Source organism: Notothenia rossii, assembly GCF_949606895.1.
Source record: "Notothenia rossii genome assembly, chromosome: 5".
NCBI classification, from domain to species: Eukaryota; Metazoa; Chordata; class Actinopteri; order Perciformes; family Nototheniidae; genus Notothenia; species Notothenia rossii.
In genome coordinates, this window is record NC_136903.1 from 12,735,017 (window position 1) to 12,762,178 (window position 27,162).

General features: G+C 39.8%; 2 protein-coding genes across 3 annotated transcripts; one reads left to right on the forward strand and one right to left on the reverse strand.

Moving 5' to 3' along the window:
• Nucleotides 1-3,273: 3,273 nt before the first annotated feature.
• Nucleotides 3,274-26,297, reverse strand: asb13b (ankyrin repeat and SOCS box containing 13b). Of its 2 annotated transcripts, XR_013808842.1 has the most exons (7): nt 26,105-26,297; nt 24,947-25,146; nt 24,707-24,857; nt 22,951-23,085; nt 21,303-21,494; nt 20,302-21,209; nt 3,274-3,755 (listed from the first exon to the last, which is right to left on the reverse strand). XR_013808842.1 is itself a non-coding variant. In XM_079685137.1 (6 exons), the coding sequence occupies exons 1-6, from the start codon at nt 26,145-26,147 to the stop codon at nt 21,061-21,063; spliced, it is 870 nt and encodes a 289-aa protein (XP_079541263.1). In that variant the 5' UTR covers nt 26,148-26,297; the 3' UTR covers nt 19,873-21,060. The 2 variants fall into 2 exon arrangements, 1 of the variants encoding a protein (XP_079541263.1); XM_079685137.1 differs by lacking the exon at nt 3,274-3,755 and having other exon boundaries at nt 19,873-21,209.
• On the forward strand, nt 3,747-12,144 carry LOC307041665 (neuroepithelial cell-transforming gene 1 protein-like). The gene is made up of 12 exons (XM_079685120.1): nt 3,747-3,902; nt 5,996-6,062; nt 6,160-6,219; nt 7,620-7,727; nt 7,837-8,004; nt 8,098-8,160; nt 8,261-8,357; nt 9,015-9,091; nt 9,182-9,439; nt 9,576-9,746; nt 9,841-10,027; nt 11,190-12,144. The coding sequence occupies exons 1-12, from the start codon at nt 3,763-3,765 to the stop codon at nt 11,507-11,509; spliced, it is 1,716 nt and encodes a 571-aa protein (XP_079541246.1). The 5' UTR covers nt 3,747-3,762; the 3' UTR covers nt 11,510-12,144.
• Nucleotides 26,298-27,162: the final 865 nt, after the last annotated feature.

A 27,162-nucleotide genomic window follows, 5' to 3' on the forward strand; every position in this document is an offset into this window, starting at 1 on the left:
TAATTCCATGGTTTTTGAAGCTGTTTTCTTTTTAAGGGAATATATATTATGCTTTGTTCAGGTTTATGTTTCTATTTTGTGTTATGCATTCCTAATCAAATGTAGATGAAGTTAAACTGAGGTGAACAAACGCAAAATATTAGCTGATACAAGCGAGTATGTAAATAAATATATGCATTAAACCACACTTGGACAACCACATAGAGCAGCTATACACAGTTCAAATCGTTACTGCTTACATAAGGTTGTGGTCCGGTTGTTACTGTATTGCAGACGTCAAGTAATGAAAGCGTTCATGAGTGTATGACTACAGCAATACATATATTCAGATGTGGTATGTGCATTAATTGATGTACAGAGTTTATATAGCAAATGATGTGACCTAGGAAGTGTCTTGTGCTCTTCCTTAAGAACTTAAAGTCCATGTAATGTCCAAAATAAATGTTATTCTGTGTTAATAAATCGCTTCATCACTTTCCACTGTTTCATTTGACATATCAACATCAATGATTCTTTCCATAAATACCCCCCAAATAACATGAAATGTGTGCCACTTTCCCGTGTTATTCCGCTCCGGTAGCGAAAAGCTTGCCAGCCATTAACCCAGCTGTGTGACGTCACACGTGGCAAACACCAGCCTCGTCTAGATTGTTTGTTTTGTATCCTTCCGCTATTTTCGCTCAACATATGTGTAACCGGACCTCGCTAAACTTTCTAACAATTCATGATGGGGAAGCGATGTGTAGTTGTGAGCTGTGAATGTTTCCTGATTGCTATAAACATTGATCATGGGTGCTGGAAGATTGTGCACAAAACTCGGGTCAGAATTAAGTTACTACAGGTGTTATGCCAGCTTGAGCTAAATGTCACCAGAGTACAGTGAACTTGCCTAGTGACTGAAATATATAAAAGTTGAAGTGAAATAAGTAAGGCCAAAAATGAATTACGTCTGAATATCTTTATTATTTTTACCACTTTTAATTATTTGTGGGCTCGCACATACCAAAATAGACTAATGTACACTGCAATAAAGATCAAATGATACAAGTGAAAAATTAACAAAAGAACCCTTTTTTATTTATCAAACAGTAAATTAATACAATCTTACAAACTTGTGATTTGGAAAATGTTGTTATATTTACATGTTTCTTTGGAAAAATAATATTGTAAATGATGTACTTTGTAAATTATTTACATCATGTGAAACCATTTTAACCAGTTCAGCTGCATGATTTATGTCAAATTACAGATTTGGCCATTGAAATCCCTGATAGCGGCCTCCCGGTTCAGGGTAAGTCTTCCGTATCTCGGTTACAGCACGCAGCGGGACTCTGATTTTTGGGCCGAGTACACCCCAGCACCAACGTACAAACTGTCGATAAGCTGTAGGCTATATCGATACTTCCTAATGAAAAAAAAGTATACAGATTATAAATATATTTGGAGAAAAATAAAATGTTATGTAGTAGGACTATTATGTAGCAATGGTTACAAATTGGCTTATAACATGATATTTGTATTTTACTTGTACAAAATAAATATGAGGTTATACATGACTGCTTGACAGAATCATAGACCTCTTATATATTTCCTCACATGTGTAGTTGTTTCTTTTCCCAAGCATACATTGAACTTGCATACACAGAAAAAATAAAAGCCAAGCTGTTTTTGACTGCTTGAAAGAGTTTAATGGTATCTTTAAAAGTGTACTATATCTGTAGCGACTAAAAGTATTATATGAAAGCAAAGCTGCAATAGGCAGTTGAGTCAATCAATATTTACTTACTGGTGTAGTGGGCCATCAACTGCTCTGTGTTGTTGTTTGTATTGAAGATACGCTATTTTCAGTGTCCAAACACTGAGACAGCCTTCTCTAAAGCCTGGGTGGCTAATAATGCACCTTGGTTTCTCGTCGGTGTCTTCTATCTGGCAGAGTCCTGCACGGGTCTGATTTTCAAGACCCGCTCCCGCCCCGCACCCGTGACGTGCAGTACCGAACCCGCCCCGCTACCCGCACATATTGCCAATTAGTTCCGCAACCCGACCCGACCCGCCGGCACAAGATCCGCAACCCGACCCGAACCCATATATAAGCAGTGACAACGTGCAATTATTAACACACGCAGTTGCATATTTGGCTCAAAAAGCCTGGGATGTTGTTTATTTTCTCCATCTAGGTTGACACCAAAAGCCTCCCAGACGTTGGATTTCGCTCTTGAAGAAGAGTTATTGAAAATTGTGTATTCTCCGCTAGAGAGCTTCACCTCAGCCATTCAAAATGTGGTGCGCTCAGCAGCAGATAGATGCGCTGCAGAGGTTATGATTATGCTCGGTCCCGCGGAGGAGAGGTCTGAGGATTTAAACATTAAACTAAATTATTATTGTTTAAATATATTTATTATGCAACACCCGCAACCGGACCCGCATCATCTTTGTTTTACCCAGAAGCGAACCCGGAAAAAAGCGTTTGAAAAAATACCACCCGCAAATCACCTTTTTTGCGGGTCACCCGTCGGGTAGGCCCACCCACGGATACCCGACCCGATTCAGGACTCTGCTATCTGGTCAGTAGGTTGCAAACTGTCTATTTGTTCCATCACCTGCCAGATCTCTCTGCAGCATACACATTCATCTGCAGTGGGCATGCTTTCACAGCATTGACATGTAGCCTACACCTGAATATTGTACATAACATTAAAAAAAAAACAATATCTGCCGGACGTGTGAGGAACAGATGACAAATTAAGATCGACATTTAGTGCAGGTCAAATTAAATAAAACTGAATTTACCATTCAGTATTGCTGACTCGAGTCTCGCCGGCTGCGGAATCCGCTTCTCTTTCACAAGTTTCTGCCTCGTTGTTCGATTGCCGGGCAGGAGGCTCGTACTGATAAGGCAAGATGCCTTGAAGTGAAAGGCTAGCTGGTTCACTCTCTACTTCTGTAACTGAATCCAGATAACCCACCGAATCTGAGCTTGAATGATCGCTCTCGCTGTCGCTGTCTGAAGTTGTCGCGTTGCTTGCCATTTGGACTGATTTGATCAGATGGCAATGTTTGCCACGTGTGACGTCACCGCTCGTTCGGGAGTGATCGGGGGCGTACTCGGCAAACTTCGGAACCAACATCGGTTTTTAACGTATATGTCATTTAATTATGACCAAACTTTAAACATTTTTATTTATTTTTATTCTGGTGATATCTAAACTACATGTTAAAAAACACCTGTGTTAGATGCATTACATGGCCTTTAAGAAACTTCCCTGTTTCATGGCAATTAGCACTTATATTTGTGTGCTTGTTATCGAAATTAGATGGGGCAAGAAAACATGATCGATAAATCTAATTAATTTAAATTGCATGAATCTGATAGTATAGGTTGGAGAGAATGTTTTTTATGCAACATGCTGCGGTGTGTTATCATGATTTAATTAGTATTCATAAATTATAACATGTTTTCAAGGTTGGTTTGTTTCCCATCATGTCCCGCTGTTAAAAACAGGATTATGCTACATTCAAGGTCCTGTTCGTCTCACTGGCACCTCCCACCATATGGTATCCTAGCAGCCGATTTCTGAGCCCTCTCGTGATTGGTCCGTTTCACCGAATCCGCCATATTCAAACTTCCGCCGTAGTGTGTGTTCTGTTGTCATCGACCCTCCGCTTCCTTTGTACACATCGGGCAAGTTTTCATACGTCTGGAATTTTCTTTTTAGTTTGCTTGATCAATAACCACGTCTCGGTATAGGTGACTCCTACAAAATGGAAGAAAATGAAGAAGTTGGTGTGAGGGCGGTGGGAAACATAAAACCAAAACTTCGCAGGATGTCATCGAGGACTTCAACGACATCAGTTATCAGCGCCGCTTCTCCACATACACTGAGGAGAAACAACTCAAAAAAGTGAGTCAAAAATACGTGATATTATATTAACGTTATGCATTTATTTTAAATTTGAAAGCTCAGTTTGTTCTGTACAACGACTTTAGCACATTTCGAGCTAACGTTATCTTGTTGGCCTACGGTGACGTACAGGCTGTTATTGTAACTGGCAAATGCTGCATTCAAGTGCACCTCGGAAGACGTAATGTCGAATTGTGTCACCACGATTTGCCATGCTTTAAGTCTTTTGTGATCATTTTGATAAAGGAAAAATGTCACAAATTAGTTCTGATGGGTCTGTAGTCTTGCAACATTGTGTGGGCATGATCTGATTAAGTATCTAACAGTATAGCTTTCATATTTTTAGATCACATGACAAATCACACTTTTGTCAATGGCCAAAGTCAGGATAAAAAAACGATATTATCATTTTGGCACACAGAACTACTATTTTTTACTAAACAAATGACTAAATATATAGAAACCTAATATAGTATGATAAGAAACCTTTATATATTGTGAGCTAAATGCACAACAGAAACGCATTAAAGTCATAATGTCATAAACGTCTATTTTATAGCTTCTTTTTTTTTAAAAGATTAAATGGTTTAATACCATTTTTTTAAAACTAGGAGTCAACAAAAAGACAATTAATTCTGAATTTGATTGTAATTGGTATTATTGATTTATAATACCAATACTAATAAAGTTTTCAAAGTTACAATTATGAAAAGCCACAAACCATCCCAATGTAAAAGCTGGAACAAAAAGGACAATATTGCCTGATACATTTAAATAACATATCAGTCACTTCTGTAGAGTGAAAAATGAATTGAATAATATTTTCAGCACTAATGTAAGATGCAGATAAATGTTTGCCAATCCTGGATTGTTTCTATAATTCGGATACTGGGCACTTTGGAGTCTGTATTTTCAATGTTTCTCTTCAATAGCAACACAGGCTTTAAGAGACACTCAAAAGGCATGTCTAAAAAGTTAAACCTGTACTGCACCTGTGTTTGTTTTCTCAAGCTGCAGATAGGGTTGTGAAAGTACTGCAATATTTGTGTTGGCTTCATATTGCTGCATTCCTACGGTGTACTATCATTAGAAAGGGCCAAAAACTCAAATGTTTTAACTTCATAACCTCACCTTTATTATCTTGTTATTAAGGCTCTATAAGACTGAAATATTGACATGCTTTTTGCTCCTTACTATTCAAATCAAATGTTGTTATTCCTCATCACTTCCTCTTATTTCACCTGGAGGTCTACTTACCCCAGGCTCCACTCATAATTTGGTTATTTCCAACGTAACTTGAAGGCAGGATAACAAGCAGTGTGTTGACCTGACATCAACCTCAGGGAGTGTTTGACATAGAAGGACATTGTTTCTCTCTGTAGCTGCAGTGTTTTGTCAGAACATAACTGACTTTTTTTAAGAAGCAAAAAGCAGTTCAGTTCCTTTGTATGGTTCAAATATGAATGTCCCGCAGGCGTCATCCACAGTGTTGGACACATTTGAAACATAACAGCGAGTGTAGCAAAAGAGGCATACAAAACGCATACATCATAAAAACAGAGCTGAAACTGATTCCCTATAAACAATGCTTCTCTTAAGCTGTGTTTGTGTGAGGACTGCAACATATATATTATTTTGTATCGTCATTTGCAATGTAGACTTTTACCATATACACATGGTACAAGACGGCAATATTTCACTCGGGTATTTTTTAGATTAGTTTAAAGAATATCAGTGAGTATCGGTACAAAACTGCACTTTAAAATGAAACTTGTCATCTCTCAACAAGCTATAAGCATTATGACTAAAAGCATCAGAACTCATTAATATCTATTTATTTATCGTTTTTGTTAGCATGATATTCAAAAACATTATCAAATATGTTCTTCATTGTGCAGTGCTAGTTTGTATACTTTGACTGCTATTAGTGGTGCTTTTTAGCTGCCAGCGTTTGCACATATGATCAGATTCTGTACATCTTTAATCAATAAAAAGAGACCTCGTCAACGGAGAAGCAGGCAGTCACACTGTAATGTTGATATAAACCTATTGTCATTGTGCTTGACCGTTGCTTTTTGTCTCCTTCCCTGTAGACCTCCACTGCAGAGAGGAAGCTCCTTCACGTTTCTCACGCCTGGGACCCCGTGGGACTTCAGTCTAGTAAGTTAATTAATTCTTCAACATGTATCACAAATACGTGGAAGTAATTTCAAATGGGATGTGAAAGTAACATATTTGTATTCTTCTTCTGCTGCAGAAGAGAAAACGCAAAGAGAAGGAAGATGACACAGTCAGTCTGTCCAGCTTCGACCTGAAGGTGAGAGTCAGGGCAGCTTCCCGTCTGTCCGCTTGTTGTGAGATCTATGATAATTTCACTCATGCTGAAGAACACAGAGCAGACATGATGTGTATTTGTGGCCGTGACGTTACCGTATTTCCCACTGTGTGCCATCATGGGTAAAACCGCCATGTGACAACCGTGAATAAATGTGTCCTTAAAAAACAGATATGAAACTGGCTTCTGTCATGGCCGGCCAGTTCAGAGGTTTCGTTGCATATTTACACCAAACAACAGCAATGCTTTATCACAGGGGTTCCCAAAGTGTGAGGCACGCCTCCCCTGGGGGGCGCCAGAGAGCTTAAAGGGAGGCGCAGCCGCCAGAAAAAAATAAAGAGAATCAGTGAAATCTAGCTTGTTAACTTCAGCTAAATGTGTGCGAGCGGCAAAATACGGACAGATTTTTTGTGAAGTTACCTAAAGTGAGAGAGGAGACAGCGTCTGTCAGAAAACGGAGGAAGTATGACAATGATTATTTGAAGCTAGGATTTTCATGGACCGGTCCTGATGACACTCCACTGCCACAGTGTGTTATCTGCAACGAGGTGCTAGCTAATGACAGTATGAGAGCATGTCAATTCCAGCGTCATATTGAGACGAAACACCCATAATTGGTGACCAAGCCACAGGACTTTTTTGGACCGGAAACTCAAGGAATTGCAGTCACAGAAAAATGTAATTGACACATTTAGCACTGTGAATACAAAGGCAACCGAAGCATCATACCGAGTGGCGTTACGGATAGCCAAGGCAGGTAAACCTCACAACATTGGTGAAACGTTACTCCTCCCTGCTGCTAAAGACATCTCCGTCTCAACTATTTCTCTCCGAGTGCAACGTATGAGGAAGCTGCCATCCTTAACCTCAACATGTTTAAAACATAAAGAGGTTTAAAAAAGCTATTGTTTAATGTTTTAAGGAGGTGACGCTCAGCAAAAAGAGAAAGGTAGCGAAAACAGAGCATTTTATGACATTTTCTCTTACTGGACCTCTTTGAAATGCAATTGAATACCCCTGCATTATAGCAACAATAATAATAATAATAATAGCAATAATAATTGGGAGGGGGGGGCGCGGCTGTGATTATGTTCTCTGAGGGGAGGCTCACCTTCCCACACTTTGGGAACCCCTGCTTTATCATATACTAAACTGTTTTATAAGTAAGAATAAAGTAAAATTAGGACATGTCTTATTTTTCATCAGCATTTCTATCCGGTGTTAAACAATATAAATTGGTAAAAGTTTTATTCTAAATATTTGAGAGCCTTTTATCAAACAGTACCGTTTTATTAAGGTAGTGTAAGTGTTACACCACTACAGTCTATACCTCAATACAATCCATTGGAAATAAATACGTTTTTTCCCCCCTTTATTCCCAGGAACCCAGTAACAAGCGAGTCCGACCTCTAGTCAAAGTTTCGTCCCTCGTAAACTTGATTTCTCCTTCGAAGAATGGCGCTGTGCGGCGCTTTGGACAGACCATCCAGGTGAATGCCATACTCTTGTCCCACCCACTCTAAAAACATACATTGTAGATGTATAAATTGAAAAATGTGTTTGACTGTAATATACTCTTTCTTTTCCCCCCCCCAAAAGTCTATGTCAATGCGAGCTGACAGTAAGTCACCAGGGATGCTCCTCAGAGGCGGCAGCAAGCTGGCAGGTCCGACTCCAACGAAACGCAGGAACAGCACGCTGTGGTCCGAGACGCTCGACGTCCATCAGAAGAGCACGTTCTCCACCAAAGAGATCAAGAGACAGGAGGTTAGGCAGTTCCGGCTTTTTAAAGTTAAATAATAAATACAGAGAGCATAACAATAATATCTTCTTCTCCTGCTGTGTGTTTTTTTTCTTCAGGCGATTCATGAGCTTTACAGGGGAGAACAGGATCTCATAGAAGATCTCCAACTCGCACGAAAGGTTAGAAAATCTTTATTTAAAACCATACAAAGTAATCAATACATTTATCCTGCAGTTTAAAGAAAAAGGTGTGCTGACTGCTGCTTTTTCTCACATCTAGGCATACCATGATCCGATGCTAAAACTCTCCATCATGACATGGGAGGAACTGGCTCAAATATTTGGGGACCTGGACTCATACATCCCCCTACACGAGGGTAAATTACCATTACCCATTCTTTGCTTTGAGTGCTTCTTTTGATGCATGGAGTGATTCTTGTGTTAGCCATCAAAGCTCAATGCTATGCACATTTAAGAAAATGCATACAAATAGACTAGAAACTAGCAAATGAAAAAAAACACCAGTTTGACAGGAATGCACATAATTTAGACAAGTCACTACTTTAAGCTCACAGCATGTTGGAAACTGGTTCCAAGGGACACTAAAAGTTGATAACAGGGCCGTCCTAGTGGTTGCCATGATTTCTGGGTAATGCATTTTTTGACAGCGGTTATCCACTGATGTGATTGCATTAAGATTGCAGTAATATCGCTAAATGTTGTCATCACAAAGTGAAAATAACATAATAAATCTTAAATGTAAGTATTTAAAAAAACACTGACAGATAGCTGCCTTTAATAATTTCATGATCCGCAAACGGCAACAGCAAGTACTGCGTTTCTCAGCCGTGTGCATCACTTTTATTTTGGTTAATAGTTACAGGTGTGTTGTGAACTTCTTGCAGTAGTTGGTTTAGATGATGTGCCTTCTCGTCAAAATAAGTTTTGTCTATTAGCATGGATTTTAATTTGCAGTGCGACAAGCTCTAGGAGCCACCATAACCTTTGACTGTGTGTGATTTTTGTATTTGCAGACTTATTGATGAAACTGATAGAGGGAACTGGCCCTGATGGAACAATATCTCAGATTGGACAGATGGTTATAGACTGGGTATGTGTATAGGTTTTTTACACACATTATCTTCAAATGTGACACATTTCAGCGTGTAAAAAGGTTGTAACTGTCACTGTGTTTTCTAAGCTGCCTGGTCTGAATGGTTACAAAGAGTACTGCAGCAACCAGCTGGCAGCCAAAGCCCTGCTGGACCAGAAGAAGCAGGACAGGCGGGTCCAGGACTTCCTGCAGCGCTGCCTGGAGTCGCCTTTCAGCAGGAAGCTGGACCTCTGGAGCTTCCTAGACATCCCGCGCTCACGCCTGGTGAAATACCCACTGCTGCTGCGAGAGATCCTGAAACACACTGCTCATGATCACCCGGACGTACCCAGTCTGGAGAGAGCTGTACGTTATCCTCATGACAGATAGTGCTGTTGCTTTTATTTAGCTGTTGAATCTAAAATTAACATGGCTTTTATTTCACAAATGATTTAGTTGTGTGTATTTTTCCATTCTAATGAGTCTTTCCTTGATTACCCAGATCACTATTATCCAGGGGATTCTGTCAGATATCAACGTGAGAAAAGGGGAGTCTGAGTGCCAGTACTATATAGACAAACTGGAGTATCTGGATGATAAGCAGCGAGACCCTCTCATAGATAACTGTAAGAACCTGCTCATTCACGGCGAGCTGCGGAACAAGAGTGGCTTGGTGAGGATTACTTCCCTTATTATTACCCTCTGCATACATGTTATTGTCCTGTATTATAATAGGTTTAATGTTTTAATAATGTGTCTCCTCACAGAGGCTGCATGTGTTCCTCTTCTGTGAGCTCCTGATCATGACCCGGCCGGTGACCCGTAACGACCGGAGCTGCTTCCAGGTTTACCGACAGCCCATCCCGGTTCGGGACTTGGCTCTAGAGGACCTGCAGGACGGAGAGATCCGCATGGGGGGATCCTTCAGAGGGGCTTTCACCAACGGAGAGAAAAGTGAGTTCAGTTGATTTTCACTCCATCTGCTGGCGAAGTGTGGCTGAGGCAATTTTTGTCACCCATTATTTTTACAAACATTGTGCTTGATTGTTTAATTTATCCAGAAATGATACTCTTTAATGTTGAAAATGTAATATATTTTTGTGTCTTGGACTGCTAGGTCAGAAAGTATTTTGAATACATCAACATAACAATTATTTACAAATGAATTTATGATAAAAACCCTATTTTGCTTCAAAGTCAAAGTAGGCCATCATCGTTTTCATAAACTCTGCATTTTCAGGGTTTTGAAGGGGTGCTTGATACATCCTTAGCCTCTGAACAAGGCACTGCTGGATGGGGCAGGTCTTAGTTTTTCAAAGCAAAATAAAGCTTGACTTGGATCTTACATAAGCTGAAACATTAGGTTTGTTGTTGAACAATAGTTTTGTCCAGAGTTCCACAGTTTGACGCCGACGACAAAAATAATACTCTATACTAGGGATGCTCCGATCGATCGGTGCTCTCTAAACATGCCGATCGCATGACGTAAAATACATGACACTTTTCTCTGTGAGCGGCAAAACAAGCTCGCCAAAATGGCTTCACCGGTCTGGCATTATTTGAAGGTGTCCGAAAAAGACAGTAAAATAGCGGTATGCAACGTGTGTGAAGCAGAAATCCTGCAGCTCCACCCGCCGGACCAGTGAGCGGAGCGAAACACACAAGAGTTAGACTTAACACACTTAGCTATTTTATCTACCTCTGGAACAAGCTAAACTAGTTATAAATATATTTATTCTTCACTGTCGGGTCACTCATTACTGGATCAGTGAGCTGCATGAGATACTGACTGTCAGGAGAGGGAGAGAGAGGAAAAGAGAGCGCTTCCGCTAATTTCTCCCGTGTTATTATCCAAAGTTATTGTAAACTTGAATAATGTAATAATTAAGTTGATTTTTGTTTGTGGAAGCTCCACTGAATGAGCCCCATTAACTGAGTTTTAAACATTTAAATGGAAGATTTAAAGTGATGTTTAAATCTTCCATTTAGGCCCCGCCCACTCGCCCCAAAATTGCCGATCGGAGCATCCCTACTCTATGCATAGTTATTAATGTCTGTTGTAAGTTATAATAGTCCTGACCTAATACAGAATTTGCTGACTTCTGTGTCCCTCTAGCTAAGAACGTTTTCCGTGTGCGCTCTCTGGATCCCTCCCATGGCCAGTCTCACACTCTGCATGTGAACGACGTCTACCACAAGCAGCAGTGGCTCAACTGTCTGCGCAATGCAATGTCTCAACAACAGGAAATGGCACCTAGAGTTCAGCAGAAAGAGGTTACCAGGGTCAAGCGTCGCTCCTCCACCGTCTCAGCCAGCCTCTCTGACGAGGAGACGGACGAGAACTGTCCACCTGTCTCAGGCCCTAAACTCAGGCCTCAGACTCTCTCCAAAACCAGACTGGACCAGAAGTTACAAGGCTCGCTAAAGAGGAAGTAGGAGTGTAGACTTTGAACTCGAAACAAGGGATCCTCTCAGACAAACACATGTACCCAACACGAGTCCTGTTAATTCACATGTCTGTCGATGAATTTTCAAACGACCACTGTTTTTATGCTCTTCCTTTTGTCCTTGTCTGTAGCTGCACTGAAAAGACCATTTAAATCTTCTCCGTCCAAATGTTTGTCCAATTCTAGTTGTCTAATTAGTTTACAAGAAATATATGTATGTGACTGAGATGTATGTTTACACCTGCTAAATGTGTGTGGAATTAGGGTTTTATGTGGTTACCTATCTATGTTTAAACAGCTTTATACCACTTTTAGCTCAAGCTTTGTTTAAACATTCAATATTTTTCTGCTGCGCTCAAAATGCATTTATATTAGGCTATAGGCAATGTGCGTGCTGTTGTCAGTTATTTGGAGTGTTATCTGTACCAAGAAAAGGGACCAAGATACTGAGAAACTGTGAGACCAGAAATGTTTAAGATTAGATCAAAGATAATGAGAAAATGTTGAGCAACAACACCAACCATGAATATCATAAGGTTACCACATTTCTTGGAAGAAAAAAAATCTAGATTTGTTCAGTGAAATATTGTAAAATAGCAAATGATAAAACATTTTGTATGTTAAGAGTCCCGAGTGTGGTTGTTTGAGATTGTATGTTACAGCAAACCACTCCTCCTGGTTGTACTTTGACCTCAGTCGTTTCCGCTTGCTGTTGACATAGCTGTCCAACAGTCTGTCGCAACATTTCCTCCTAGTATGTAGAAATCCTACATACCCTTTTTGTAGTTTTGTTCATTTCTCATTTTTAAGGCCATTTAAGATTAAGACAAAAACATTTAAAACCAATGGAAAGAAAACAATACTTTTCCTTTTTTTCAGTTCAGGAGCCCAATTACTGCAGTTTGCTACATTCAGTCCAGTGTTTTTATGCTGCTCTCAAAATGCACTTATGTTAGGCTATAGGCAACAGTTGTCAGTTATTATGAGTGTTATCTGCCAAGAAAAGGGATCAAGATAGTGAGAAACTTACTGTAGTCCTTACAATGATGGGTGCTTGGTATATTTGTACATGATTCCCACAAGTAGAAAAACATTTGAAATGAACCTTGATCTGTGTCTCTAAGTTTGCCTTTGAATTAGAAGGAATTAGGCCCAAACAGTCCTTTAGTTTCATGTTAAAGAAGGCGTGGGAACCCGGTTTACATGTAAGTATACTACAGATAAATATCTGTGTTAATGCTTGACTTTGTCCTTGCGGTAAAGCCGCGATGAGACCAACATTTTCAGTTTCAGAGTGACTTCCTATAGTACTTCAGATATGAAAAGGAAATGTACTTTATCAAGCTTGATTTGAGAAGACTTGATAACGCAAAAATTAAAAATACTACATTTATGTCTTAAATTCATACAGACAACAACATAAATAAGAGTTCATTAGGAAATAAAAGCAGTTAAGCTTTTGACTGCTGAGGAGCGACATCTTGAAATAATTCTGACTTGGCGCTCAAACGGGGTGAGGATGCTTGGGTCTTAAATTTAAACCAACAAGTGCTATACTTTACAAAGTCTCTATATGAACAAGTTGCATGGCCGCTCCCTTTTCCTACTCCCTTTCTCCGGATGGCTGCTAGTACAACAATGACCATAGCTGCAAGCTGTCAGCAGCTGAACCTGCAGTATTTATAGCTCATGGTAAGCCACAAACACTAACTGCTTCTCAACAACCTAGCTGATACCCTCTTCCTCAAAATATTTGTTTCTGCTGAAGAAAGAAGCTGTGAGAGTCTTTATTTTATAGCCGTTACTTCCTGGGAAACCACCTGACATTTGGTTCAATTCACCAGTGCCCCTGATTATTGTTATTGTCAAATATTAGCTCAATGTTGCTCCAAGATAAATTGGAAAAATCCCCTGCAATCCCTGATACCCTTCTCCAATATACATTAACACCTGCTTTTCTAGAGGTGAATCTTTAAAAACAGCTGATAGAGCCGCTGTGGTTCAGAGAGGATCAAATTAAAAGCTCAGGGAAGTGAACATATTTTAGATTTTCCACACCTTCACCAGCTTTCTTTTTAAAAATCAAGCCCTGTCCTTCAACAATATACATTCCCAACTTGTGTAAACATGTTGAAGTTTTTAGCAGGAACTAGTTTTACAGGTTGTTGTAGCCGGTCAAAACCTGTGAGGCCCCGAGCCTGTTTTTCAGGTCTCAGGCTCGAAAATGACATTCCCAGAACAAATGACCAGGGCCCTTTCTCATTTCATCTAACCTCGACTTCTCTAAATGCACTTCGAGGACCGAGGATCGAGCGTTGAGGAGGCTCTCTGGAGGAGCTATAACCGAGGATATAACCTAAATATATAAGTCATCATGAACACATCTGTCCATTAGACAGAGGGCTGCTGTGCCTCCTGTCATCATTAATGGACGTCTCTTTAAAATGACCGCTCAGATGAGTTCTCATTTCTCTAACCGCCTGCTGCTTCCCCTCCTCTCTCCTCGGCTCCCCTCATCGGCTCCTCCGCTCGCATCTCCTGTGGGCGGGACTAAGTCTCGAGGTTAGGAGTCGAGGAGGGGAGTTAGAGAAATGAGAAAGGGCCCATATCTTCCCTTCTAAAAGGGTTAAATTAATAATCTTTTTTCTCAAAGCAAGGTTACACCTGTGAGTTGGATGTCGAAGTGTCAGAATCAATATAGATGTTTTTATTTTAAGGTAAATTCAGATTGAACACAGTAAAAAAATGTAAATTATTGTGTCCGTCCAAAAAAATATATTACTTGAAAACCACCCTTGAATGGTGGGATGGTCGACTAAAAGCTATAGGAATCCAAACTACAACATATAATAAGTACCCTGTATCAAGATTGATGCAAAACAAGTGAAATTTGGGTGGATTTGACCTATCTCTGGCCCCCCTTGCTCGATTTTGCTGATTGACATCTCTTTCTAACCGTCAGAGCCAATGGAATCGAGGGGAACTCCCACATACTCCTTATTTGGTAATGTGTGTGTTTGAGACTGACGCATAGCCAAAACCGGAAGTTGCGATAACTCTGGTGTCTACCATTAGCAGCTAACTTTTACTCTATGATTTTTACATAAAAAGGGAATTATGGATTATAAATTTCAAAAAAATATTCCACAGAAACATTATCAACCTATGGATTAACCGATTCAGCCGCGTTTTTTCTAGTTTTAATGCAATTGAACAAGTCTTTTGATCAGATTGACAGCTACGGTGAGACGATCTCCCGTAAGACTACGTAAAGGTACGTGTTGTGATGTGTTTGCTTCCCCTGTCGCGAGTTCGGATCACTCAGTGATGATATATATACCTAAATAATCTGTGGAACCTCAGCTTTAATCGGATATCTTGTATCTGCAGCTACGATAAGTAATAAGGGTATCTTTTATCTTGAGTTCTGTGCCAAAGTGCGTTAGCATTTTTCGCTCAGGGGTCATTTAGATGCTTCTTATGAGACTTGTGTTTTGTTTTGGTAAAAATTGTTTGTATCGTCAGTTAGCTGAGATTCTTCCCGTTAATCTGGTATAACACATTAATAGGTTCTTAAATATTAACATGCCCTGAGACACAGTGTCGTGAATAAATTAAAATGTCCTCGCCGAGGGGGGCTTTGGGGCTTAACAGGACGTTCTTATTATACATCCATGGGTTAAACAGGAAGTAGCAACAGGCTAGGACTATTAGCTGCAGGCTAGGCTAGAAGCCAAAGACAGGATCGGTATAAGTCTACCCAAAATGCTCCACCCATTTGAACTTTAAGATAAAGTTTTAAATGTTGTTATGTTTGTTCAGCTGTATGTTTTTGTGTATCTTAATTTCAATATTAAGAGCTTTTCGGAACATCACACTCCTCATCTGCCTGAACACACCAAGCTGACTGAGTCTAAAATCATTTTGAAACAGAAATGTTTTATTGTATTTGAGTCAATAGAGTGGCGAAGTCCCTCCCCTTCCGGGGGAGCTCTATGGGACCTTATTTTGGAAAAATTATGTATTGAAGTCAATGGAGAGAGAAAGATTATCTTTCGATCCCGTTTGAATTGTGCCACGAATTACACATATGATGTTTGTCAATTTAAAAGATAATTTTGCAAGTCAAAAAAAAAAAAAGGGTCGTAAAACTGTGAAGTAACACATTTTTTTTGTGTGAAACACTTAATGAACTACATCTCTGGTCTCGCAGACTCTCACATCAACACACGTCACCAAGGTGGCCATCACTACTGTCTTGTCAAAAAAGTGATTGACTACCCTCACTATCAACTCAATGAAATATGTCCAGAAGAATGTCATGCAAAGCTGCCTGCCTTCCTTTGATTCTCTCTGAACTGCCTGATCTTTTTAATGTTATCCATTTGTGCAGATAGCATGAAGTAGAACAGATCGCCGATGCTAATGTAGCGTTAGCATTTCTCCCCCGGGCTTAAATGGTGTATTATAGAATGATCACACCGGTGTGACAGTACTCTTCAAAGGGTTCACGAAATATGACTACTACTCTTACTGTTTAACATTTTGGGTTACTTGATGTTACCTCATGTTAAGGCTAATAACAATTACAAGGCTAAGACTGTAATGCTAACTAACGTGCTTGCTACTAGCTAGGTAGCTAACTTGATCCAGCAAGCCACTCCTGGACCTTTGATCAGACGGGAAGCGAAAGAACGAGCAAGACCCATTGCTGGTATGATAACAACCTGGTACTAAGCACACAGGCATCTTGTTAAAGTTATCTTATCTTAGCTATCTCTTATATTTAGCGCAGGAAAACAATTGTGACATCAGTTATGACATCACTTACACGACTCTGGGATTTGTAGTCTTTCTAGTTGCATATTTTTCATAGTCTTGTAGTGATCACTTATTAATACACTGGGTTACATAATTCACCACGGAACTACAGGTTGGGGGTATGGTTCCACACGGACACATTTGTTGACGGTACCTCCTGTGTACTTACTGTGTGCCCTTCTTTTCTTCTCTTTCTTGTCGTCCCGGGCTGCGACCCGACAACATCTATATTTCTGCTGCTCATTAAAGCCAGCTTTGTACCTTCATTGCACCGCCTCCGACTCCCTTCTGTCGGCACTACATTGGTGACCCTGACATAGTCTCGCGAAGTATCCGAGACTGTACACAACACGGCAAAAAAACTCAGGTTTTTCTCGAAATGCCGGGGATGGGGTAAAGTGAACCATGGGCCTTGGGTTAAGTTGAGCCAGTTTTTCAATCGAGAAATGAATGAAAGTAGGCCAAGTTGATAATAAGAGCTCATTGTAGGCTACATTTAAAGTTGAATTTACCCTGTGTTTGATTGGTAAGATGTATGAATATGTATCGCCATTTGTATCATTACTTTTCCTTTTAACATGTTAAAAAAAAAATCAATCAATTAATCGAAATTTATATTAAAAATATTTGAAAAACTAAACTTGTATTTGGTTTGTTATATATTGTTTAAAGTTACCTTTAAGATTTGTTGTAGTTATGCCCAGGTTTGAACAGGTATGCCCAGGTTTGAACAGTGGTTCAATTTACCCCCTGACCTGGATCAACATACCCCTAAGCAAGTTGAGCCACAAGACCGCTTTTTTTAAAGAAGTAATATTTTCGCTGCCCTTGATCAAATATTCATTCCTATCATTGCCATTGATTAGAAACATCCTGAATTACAGGTGTGTGCTTTCATTTTACTATGTGTCATTTCTCCTTGCTTAGAGGACAGCATAACTAAAAAATGACTCAACTTACCCCACTCTCCCCTATATCGTTTTATTGTCCACAACGAGTTATTTGATAAAACTAGTCATTTTGATCATGTATATTCTATTTTCATAATAATATTGAACATTTTGCATGTGTCCCTCTGTCATTATGGGGTACCTGCCCCTATAAAAAACAACTGATGTTTTCAGTGACATTACTACCACCATTTTGTCTTTCCTCAATGGAGGCTGAGACATTGGCTAGTTGCAGACTAAGTATTTAAACTTAAATTTCGTAATTGTAATCATATTATGTGTGTAGTTGGATGTTGTCAAGCTTAACATGTCCACTCTGTCATAGTGAAATGTCAAAAAAGAAATTTCAGAAATAATTATTATCCAAATACTTTTCCCATTAACTGAAATATATTGTTGAGAAAGGGACTAAATAGCTTTCTGAAAATGTACATTTTATAATCACTATGTAATTACAATTTATTTACTCTACTTTGAATTTGTCCCATACAGGGTGGACACATTTTGCTGTTTGCATGTGTGGAGTCTATTTTTATATAACATTACAAGATTCTTATTATTACATTATTTGCTTATTGTGCTCATTTTATGTTGCTATGTTGCTGTGACTTAGGAATAAATGGACACAAACCTGAGGGAAGTCTCAAATGCACCGTATGGTGATATTGACTCATTTGTAGAATGGAAACTCCCCCAAGTTGCGTAAACCATTAAATTCCCAAAGCACTTCCGCATAAAGAAATATATAATCTATGAGGTCACAGTAACAGTTAAACACAGTTTCTGTTCATTAAAATAACCGCAGTCATTGTGCTGATTCAATGTTAAAGGGCCCATGTCATGCTTTTCCATATGGACCAATCCGCGCAGCACCTCACACACCAGGATTCCTTGGCGTCACTATCTCGTCTACTACAGGGAGTCCCATTGACTTGCATAGAGCTCCCTGGTTGGTAATAGACGAGTTGGGGTCGCAGAGAAATGCTCTCTGCAGATCCATTCTCACAGCGTTATAAACCTTTTTCTTACTCAATATCAAGCCACACTTATTGTTTTTACTTCGGCTGTGAGTGTTTGTGTGTGCTCAGGATGAGTTTCACTGTGTCTCGCTGACCCGGAAACAACACCGCCAGCGACCTCACACTGCAGCAGCGAGCCTCGCAACGTCCCGACCAATCAGAGCACACTGGGCTCTAAAAATAAAGTTGGATGGAAATATTTAGTAGCCTTTTCTTCCCTGAATTATTTGCTCCAATAACATGTCATTGTTGATGTTCCGCTCAGAGCCGAAAAAAGCACTGTATTAGACATGGGCGGAGCCTCTCTGGTGGTTGACTAATCAGTACAGAGTGGGGGAGTGGGGGATGGGGGGGGGGGGGGCAGGAGCTCCAACAAGCCGTTTAGGACAGAGAGTGAAATTCAGTGAATACACATACTATACAGAGATGCTGTACGAGAGAAACCAATGTGATTTTGGAAAATTGCACAATTTCAATATATTCTAGATCTCAACAATGGAATTATGATCAGTAGAAATGGCCATGACATGGGACCTTGAATAACCGATTGCGCAACAACAGACCTTATTCAGATTCTGATGACTTCAAAACACTTTACACCTGATACATGTCGGCCTCTATAGCAGCGGTGCAAGTTCAGACATGTTTTTTGTACAGTGAGTGAATGCAGTTTGACTAGCGTGTATGCCACTTATTTAACTCGTTTTCATTTTGTGTTGTGCCTGCGTGTTGCTCTCGTCTTATCTTCAGTAAGTTCCTCTCTAACTCACCAACCTGATAGCTGCATTGGCGTGACCTTGATAAGTTATTTTATTTGGTGTTAACTAATCTTTGCCTGCTAACTCTCGGGACAGGATTCTTGTCCAGACAGATATCTACATATATTCACCAATTTTTACAAACCAAATGGTTTTGGAGAAGTCAAAGTACATTTACTGTCAAGTTCTAGGCCCTTGTTCCTCTATTGAGAGTACAGCAGAAACTCTCACACAAGTCATTGTAAATAACAAGTTATTGTAAATGATCTAAGTTACATTGATTTAGTTGCATGGTCTGTACTTTACAAATACGAGAGTATATTTGCCTTTTTGCAGCATTAAATGCATTTGAGAAGTAGTGAGCATACAACATGTTTGTGTAAAAATGTGTTTTGATATCGTCTTTCTGGGGGGGGTTTTTCATGCAGGTTGGTTTGGAAATTAAGAATAATTTTCCTCACAACAATAATCACAAAATGACAACGCAATTCGTTTCGACAAACAGCCCTTTTGAATAAATATTTCCCCACAAAAATATCTATCAATGTTGATGTTTGTTGTTCAGTTACAAAAGAAAACAACACTGGAGAATTATTTTTAAAATACTGAAGTGGTCTATTAACTTAGACACATTTAATCGAGGTAGAACCATCTGTATTATTTACACATTAACATTAAAAATAAATACTTTCATGTTATATACAAATAAATACAGTGATATAACCCTAGCTTTAAAACGACTTCATGTTCCCTCTGTGTTTAGTTAAATATTACAGGATCTATAACAAAGTCACACTTACTTGATCATATTGAGAAAGCCAAGTTCAGGTTTATATATTTTATATTATATCATCTCCAAAAAGCCATTGATTAGATAAAGCTTCTGGGATTCATTGTTTGGGCCGTACATGGAATGTGCTCAGGGTAAAGGTGGGTTAAGCTCTGCTGGAGGTAATGTAAGGCCATCAGAATAGTTATAGTAATAAAGATAAGTTGTTGCCGTTACAAGTGCAAAGGGCTAAAAGGAGAATCTGTGGGTCTTTCAAAAATCATGTACTAAAATACTATTCATGCTGATATGACGCAATAATTCATATATTTATGTTCCAACTGCATCGTTTGTGTATTTTGTTTAAGTGAGAAACACCAGGATGTTTTCTAGAATAATTTCTGAGTAAGAGAAGTTAGGTTAATTAACTGTTAAGTATAAGAGTATGTTAAGCCTTAACATACTCAACTGACGCACAGTGCAGGGCGGCTCCTCGGGCGGTACAATGGTGTGGTGCACTGCACAAAAATGAACGGTTACAATAACTGATTATGAATACAGCTGAGTGAAAGCATGGGAACACATAGGTTATCAAATAAGACATATTACTTGAGTTAACTTGAGTGTGAACAGTCTTTTGGTCATGGCCTTATTAATTGATAATTTAGTAGGCAGTATAGAGTACATACAGATTGACTTTGTGGTACTATGCAGTAAGTTTGTATATTGTTTCGAACACAGCCCAGGCCTCATCTCTCTTAACCCTTAAAAGCATTTGTTTTTCCTGAAAACAAGATAATGACAAACAGCAGAGTTGAGTTTGAGTAAAGTAAAGGTTAGTGGGGAGCCAGAAGATAAAACTAGAGTTGAATGCAAGTAAATATTTCACTTAAAATGTATGTGTTTTTTTAAACATGACTTATTGCTGTGTGTTTTCTGGGTGTGTAACCAGGCAGTTGTTTGATGACAGGCAAGCCAGAACTTCATGATCAGTTTGTGGTACATAAATCAAAGTTGCCTATTTTGCTTTGGTAAACATTCAGATTTGTTGATGTTGTGAAATCTCTCTGCACCAAGCTAGTTTGGCAGTGTTAAGACATTTCATCTGTGCTGCACTTCTGCCAACTTTAACATCCTGTCAGACTTTCTGAGTTCTGCAGGGTCAGCAGACATATTTGGTCTGGATTTTCCTGGAAGCTGAATCTTGGGTGTCTCATTGCTGTCTAGATCTCAATAACTGGAGGTGGCATGTAAGAAAGAAAACGTATGATGCGATTGGGCAGATCCAGCTTGGAAACAACTTCACATGCTCTTATGCCGAGAGCCCCTCTCACAGCCACTCTGCTGATCTGCTGTAGACTGAGAGGGGTATCTATGGAAGAGAAAGTCAAAGAGGTGACATTTTATCTGTGCTCTTAGATCATTTATATTTTTAGCAGTGACAGGAAGCACACTTCAAACTTACTCTCATAGAACTCAAGGGAGAGATACGAGGGAGATCCCAGACTGGTGTAGTGGATGGGCTTTTTTTTCAGATTATCCCTCGCGTACACGTTCACCCCAAACTCCACAAGTAGATCGATCAAGTCGACGCTCTTAGTTTTGGCTGCGTGATGAAGAGTTGTCTCATGTAACGTTGCAGCATTCACATTTGCCCCTTTGGGAAAGAAAGACACGCAAAACTGTATGAGAAAGAAAACACTTTTCTTGTCTATACAAACTGTGTATTTACAAAATGTATACTGCCATGACATCCACTTAGAATATAATAGCCGTAAGCATAAAAAACCAATACAAAACACACTATAGGCGAGGTGCACACAGTTTTGTGGTTGCTTATCAACAGACAAGGACATTTTAGGAAAATGTGTAAATCTCAATTAACTTGAGTAAATAAGGTGTTTTACAAAATAAATCCTTATATATACACTGTATCTTACAGAGATATTAATATAGTAACATGATTTATTTATGATAACAAACTTCAGCAATATTGGGATGTAATTGGAAAATTATTCTTAAAGTTGCCTTGAAATACATAATATATTACAAAAGCACAGATAGCAACAATCATTAAAGGTCCCATGTCATGCTTTTCCGGTTATTACCCGTGCCCTTCTGTGTTATGAAGGTTTTTATCCATGTAAACGGCCTGCAGAGTCAAAAACCCTCAAAGTACAACCTGTAGGGAGTAAAACTCTAACACAGAAAAGACCTCCCCAAAACGCCTCGTTGGAGATTTCTCATTTTCCAATGTTTTCTTCCTGGGTATTGTTACGTAGGAATACCCAGTAGCCACACCCAGAGCTATGGCCGCACCCTCTAACAGCCGAACATATACTGTTGGAAGCTCAGGTTCACCATGAACCGTTCAACCATGATTTGATTTTTCATCAAACACAGTAGTAGTTTATTACAGGTAAAAATAACTTACTCTTCTTCCGTTCTACGCCTCAAAGGTCTATAATCTAATCTGTACATGTTATGGAGGTTCTGCAGGGTGTGGGGTATGGTGTATATATTGGCATATAATGTTGTGTGCTACTGTTGGTGTTTTCAGCTAGCTGGCTACATAATGTTGTAACTGTCAGCTAGGCCACCTTTCTAATTTCTTTGCAACAGACGTTTTCCACTTCGGTAGGCATCATGGCGCAGTTTCCACAAGTGCACCTAAATAACAACAGTTGTAGGTACAGTTTGGTTAGTTAGCGTATAACATATACGGCTGTACCGACACCATTGTAAAAAAAGCACTGTAAGACATGGGAGGAGCCTCTCTGGTGGTTGAATAATCAGAACAGAGTGGCCGAGCTGACCAATCGGAGCACACTGGGCTCACAGGGAGGGGGGGGGGGGGGGGCAGGAGCTCCAACAAGCCGTTTAGGACAGAGAGTGAATACACATACTATACAGAGATGCTGTATGAGAAACCAATGTGAGTTTGGAAAATTGCACAGTATAAATCTATTTTAGTATACCTCAACAATGGAATTATGATCAGTAGAAATGGCCATGACATGGGACCTTTAAAATGGCAAATTGTCTTCATCCAGGTTTTGACTCAGAAATACTGTGACACTGACCCAGCTCTGGTGTGCAGAAGGCAGACTCACCTGCATTGAGGAGAACTTTGGCGCAGTCGTAATGTTGCGTTCCACAGGCGACATGAAGCGGTGTCCCATAATGGCAGTCGTGCGCCTCGATGTCAGCTCCTTGATCAATCATGAGCAGGACACACTCAGAATTACCTATTGTGACAGACAGGAACAATTATGTCTCAGAATCCCAGAAGGAAGGGTATCACATACAGTAAGTACATTTGAGAAGTTGATAAAGATACATTGCTCCACACCAAGTATTTTAAGTATATAACAATCAGTTCCCATAGGCTTTAAAGGTGTATGTTCCTTTTGTTTAGTTTCATCCTACACAGGGAACTGAAGCTGTTGCTCAGCATGAATTGATTTTGGCTGGACCCTTTTTCTTGCTGTTTTTAAATCAATACAGCAATCAACTAAATGTGTTCAAGTGCATAAGAAAGCATAGTCAGTACGGTAATAGTTGGCAGGGAAACGGGGGTTCAGGGGGAGTGGCTGTACCCTTAGGATAGAAAAGGGGGAAGTGACGTCTGACTCAGAGGTCGCGCGGCTGTGGAGAAGAACGTGTTGCCCACATTCTGTTACTGAGTTTAGGTTAGTTAGCTAGCAGGTTTATTGTTTTGGGTCTAGTCACTTTTGCCTCCACTTGCTGTTCAAATAAATGTTGAAAGAAAAAGTAAATCTGTTTACAGTTCTGTTTCATATGGGTGTTGAGAGATGTATCCATAGATTTAGTCCCTAATTTTGCTCTCAAAATGCACCAGATTGACGCATTTAACTTCAACATTTAAAAAAAAAATCTTCCCGGGGGAGCTTGCCCCCGGACCCCCCTAGAGGAGGTGAGGTCCAGCACCTGCACACACCCCTTGTTAAATTGTCTCACCCACTTTGAGGATGCTTCCTACGCTCATGTTTTATTCCATGCGTCAAGTTAGGCAAATTGGGTCAAAATGTTATTGCATCAATGATCTGTTAACATTAAAATCAATAAATATATGCTGTAACTATTTTGCTCTAGGCAACTCAAGGGCTCAGGTAATGTGATTACTATATGAATAATGGTCCAAAATAATATGAAATGCATAGGGTTTTTTGTTAAGTAACATACTTTCGTCTCCGGCCTGCCGATACATGCCACGCATTAAGTGGGCCTGTCTGTCAATTAATCCCCGGGCCACTTTTTCCCCCCAGTCCGCCCCTGGTTAAAGGTGGGGTAGGTAATTCACTTCAGAAACCCTTTTTGTTATATTCCATGGAATAATCTTAACACCCCGATAGCAATGAATACTTTAAATGCTTTGACAATAAATACATTAAAAAAAATTCATCTGTGGAAGCCGTGGCGCTGTAAAAAGCACGACCAATCATCTGAGCCGGCCTGGCTAAAATAACTGGATGGCCTACCTGCCTGTCAGCCTTCCATCTCGTGCACAAACTTATCTCGTGCCCTCATTGGTCATGTGCGCGTTCGTGTGTTGGAGGAGGGGCTCTGTAAAGGAAGTCTGAAGGAAGGGGCACATTTTTTTCGGCTGCGTACTTTCAAATTCCAGCGCACTCGAGCTGGTTTCTCCATTCTTACCTACCCTACCTTTAAAGCCTGCTTATGTAATTAAATCATTCACTATTAGTTATTTCACGCATTTCAACAATGTGGAATCAGGTATGGCAAAGCAAGACTGAGGAAACAAAGACATATTAATGGGTAAATAGATACTTGGCTCAACCTGCAGTACATACATTCCTATGTGATGTTGTGTATAACAACACGCACCTCCCATGCAAGCTTCATGTAGCGGTGTGAAGGTAAACATTGGAGGATTAACTGTTGCTCCGTACTCCAACAGCAGCTTGACACATTCAAGGCTGCCGGCTGCACAGGCATCACATAGCGGGGTGCTGCCATCGATGTTCCGAGCATCTACCTGTAACACAATGAGCCGTAATGTAGTCAAAGCGAAAGTCAATAATGCTCTGATGAAAGGAGATATCAGCCTCACATATACCATCTCACCTGTGCACCAGCATCCAGCAGAAGTCTAACACATTTGGTGTGTCCCCGTATACATGCTTCATGCAGGGGGGTGATGGAGCTTACTGCCACGATGTTAACGGCTGCCCCCCCCTGGATCAGCTGCTCCAGCTGGAGCGCCCTGCCCTGTGAAGCAGCCTCATGCACGGCTGACCGGTCCGTCCAGAAGCCAAGACCTTGAGCTGCAAATAATGTGAAACCAAAAAAGACTGAACCGTCACACTCAAGTTGTTTTGAAGTATCTGCATGTTGACTCATGATGATTAATAAACGCTTCATTTTTTACTTCCTTACAACAACTATAACACAAGTTAAACCTTACTTATTGAGTGAAGAGGCCCTGTCGCATATAGTTGTATGCAGTATGCATGCATTATGATATTTTCCCCCTATTTTTAAAATGACCTTATGTTTTTAAGCTTAAAAAGCATACGTTATATGCTGACCACAAGATCATTTAGGTATTAACTGATTAACTGACTGATTTTTTGATCAATTATCGAATTTGAATGCCTTTGTTCATGGTAAAAAAACATATTATTCTAATTATTTACTTATGTATTCATCATAGAACATACAAATACATTGAAAACGACATGACATAGGTTATTTATCCTGTAATAAAAGTACTTTACCTTAAAGTTTGGAAACTTTGCCTGTTTATGACAATTGACGGCAATTTGCACATAAGGAGGCATAAATACAATCAGTCATGTAACCTACATCATGATAAACAAAAGTATTAGTTATAGAAAAAGTAGGCTATATTTGTTTGTATTACATTGTAAACTGTGTGTTATTGGGCCAAATGACCTGCACATTCAAACTTTCAAACATTCAAAATTCAAGTGCACATGTTGTGTTAAATCTTTAAGTATGTCACATTTGCTGCTACAGAGCAAAGCTAGGTGCATGTAGTGCCTGCTGACCTCACTAATGAGCTTACAGCCTGCTGTCATTATCTTGAACATCCACTTAGAAAATATGCTAGCTAACGTTGACCTAGCTATAACTCTGACCGACACTTAAGGGAGATTAATTAAATGAAATCTGAAGAAAGCTTGACATAGCAGCAACCAGCTTTATCAGGTCAACCTGTTGTCCTGGGTTACTGCTGGTCACCACCGGTTAGCTACTTACCGATTTCTCCATACAAGGACGGTCTGGTCCGAGTCATCTCCATTTCATGATACCGTTTTCTCCTCCGTTAACTGCGTTTATTTAATCAAACCTGTTATCCATCTTAGAAGTAAATAAAGACTGTAATGACTGCATTACTTTAAAACGCAATGGGGCATCATGCTACGCATTGAGTGATGGCAGCGGAGGACCAGTCAACATAAACAAAGGCTTGGAACTCTGGGATATGTAGGCGAGGAACCTACCAATCACAGTAGTCACATGTACATTTGTTTCCTACATTCAAGCAGAGGTGGGATGTATTTATTACATTAACTCAAGTACTGCACTTAAAGGTGGGGTAGGTAATTCACTTCAGAAACACTTTTTGTTATATTCCATGGAAAGCTCTTAACATCCCGATAGCAATGAATACATTAAATGATTTGTCAATAAATTATTTTAGCCGGTTCGGCTAAAATAACTGGATGGCCTACCCATAGATATATATACCTGGGCCAGTTAATCCACTAGTTTAATATTTGTTGAAAGGATTACAATTACCCTATTGCGTCAGCTAAATGCAATGTAATGTAATATAATATCTATGGGCCCACCTGCCTGTCAGCTTTCCATCTCTTGCACAAATGCGCGTTCGTGCATGTTGGAGGAGGGGCTCTGTAAGGAAGTCTGAAGTAAGGGGCAGATTTTTTTCGGCTGCGTAGTTCCAAATTCTAGCACTCGTGCTGGTTTCTCCATTCTTATCCACCCTACCTTTAAAGGTGGGGTAGGTAAGTTTCAGAAACCGGCTCGAGATACACTTTTTGTTATATTCCATGGAATGCTCTTAACATCCCAATAGCAATGAATATCTTAAGTGCTTTGACAAAAAATCCATTAAAAAATGTCATCTGTGGAACCCGTAATACTGTAAAAACTACAACCAATCCGTTTTCCTTTTCAATCACTCGAGCCGGTTTCTGAAACTTACCTACCCCACCTTTAGGTACAATTTTGATGTAGGCTACTTGTACTTTGCTTGCGTATTTCCATTTAAGGGCCCATGTCATGGCCATTTC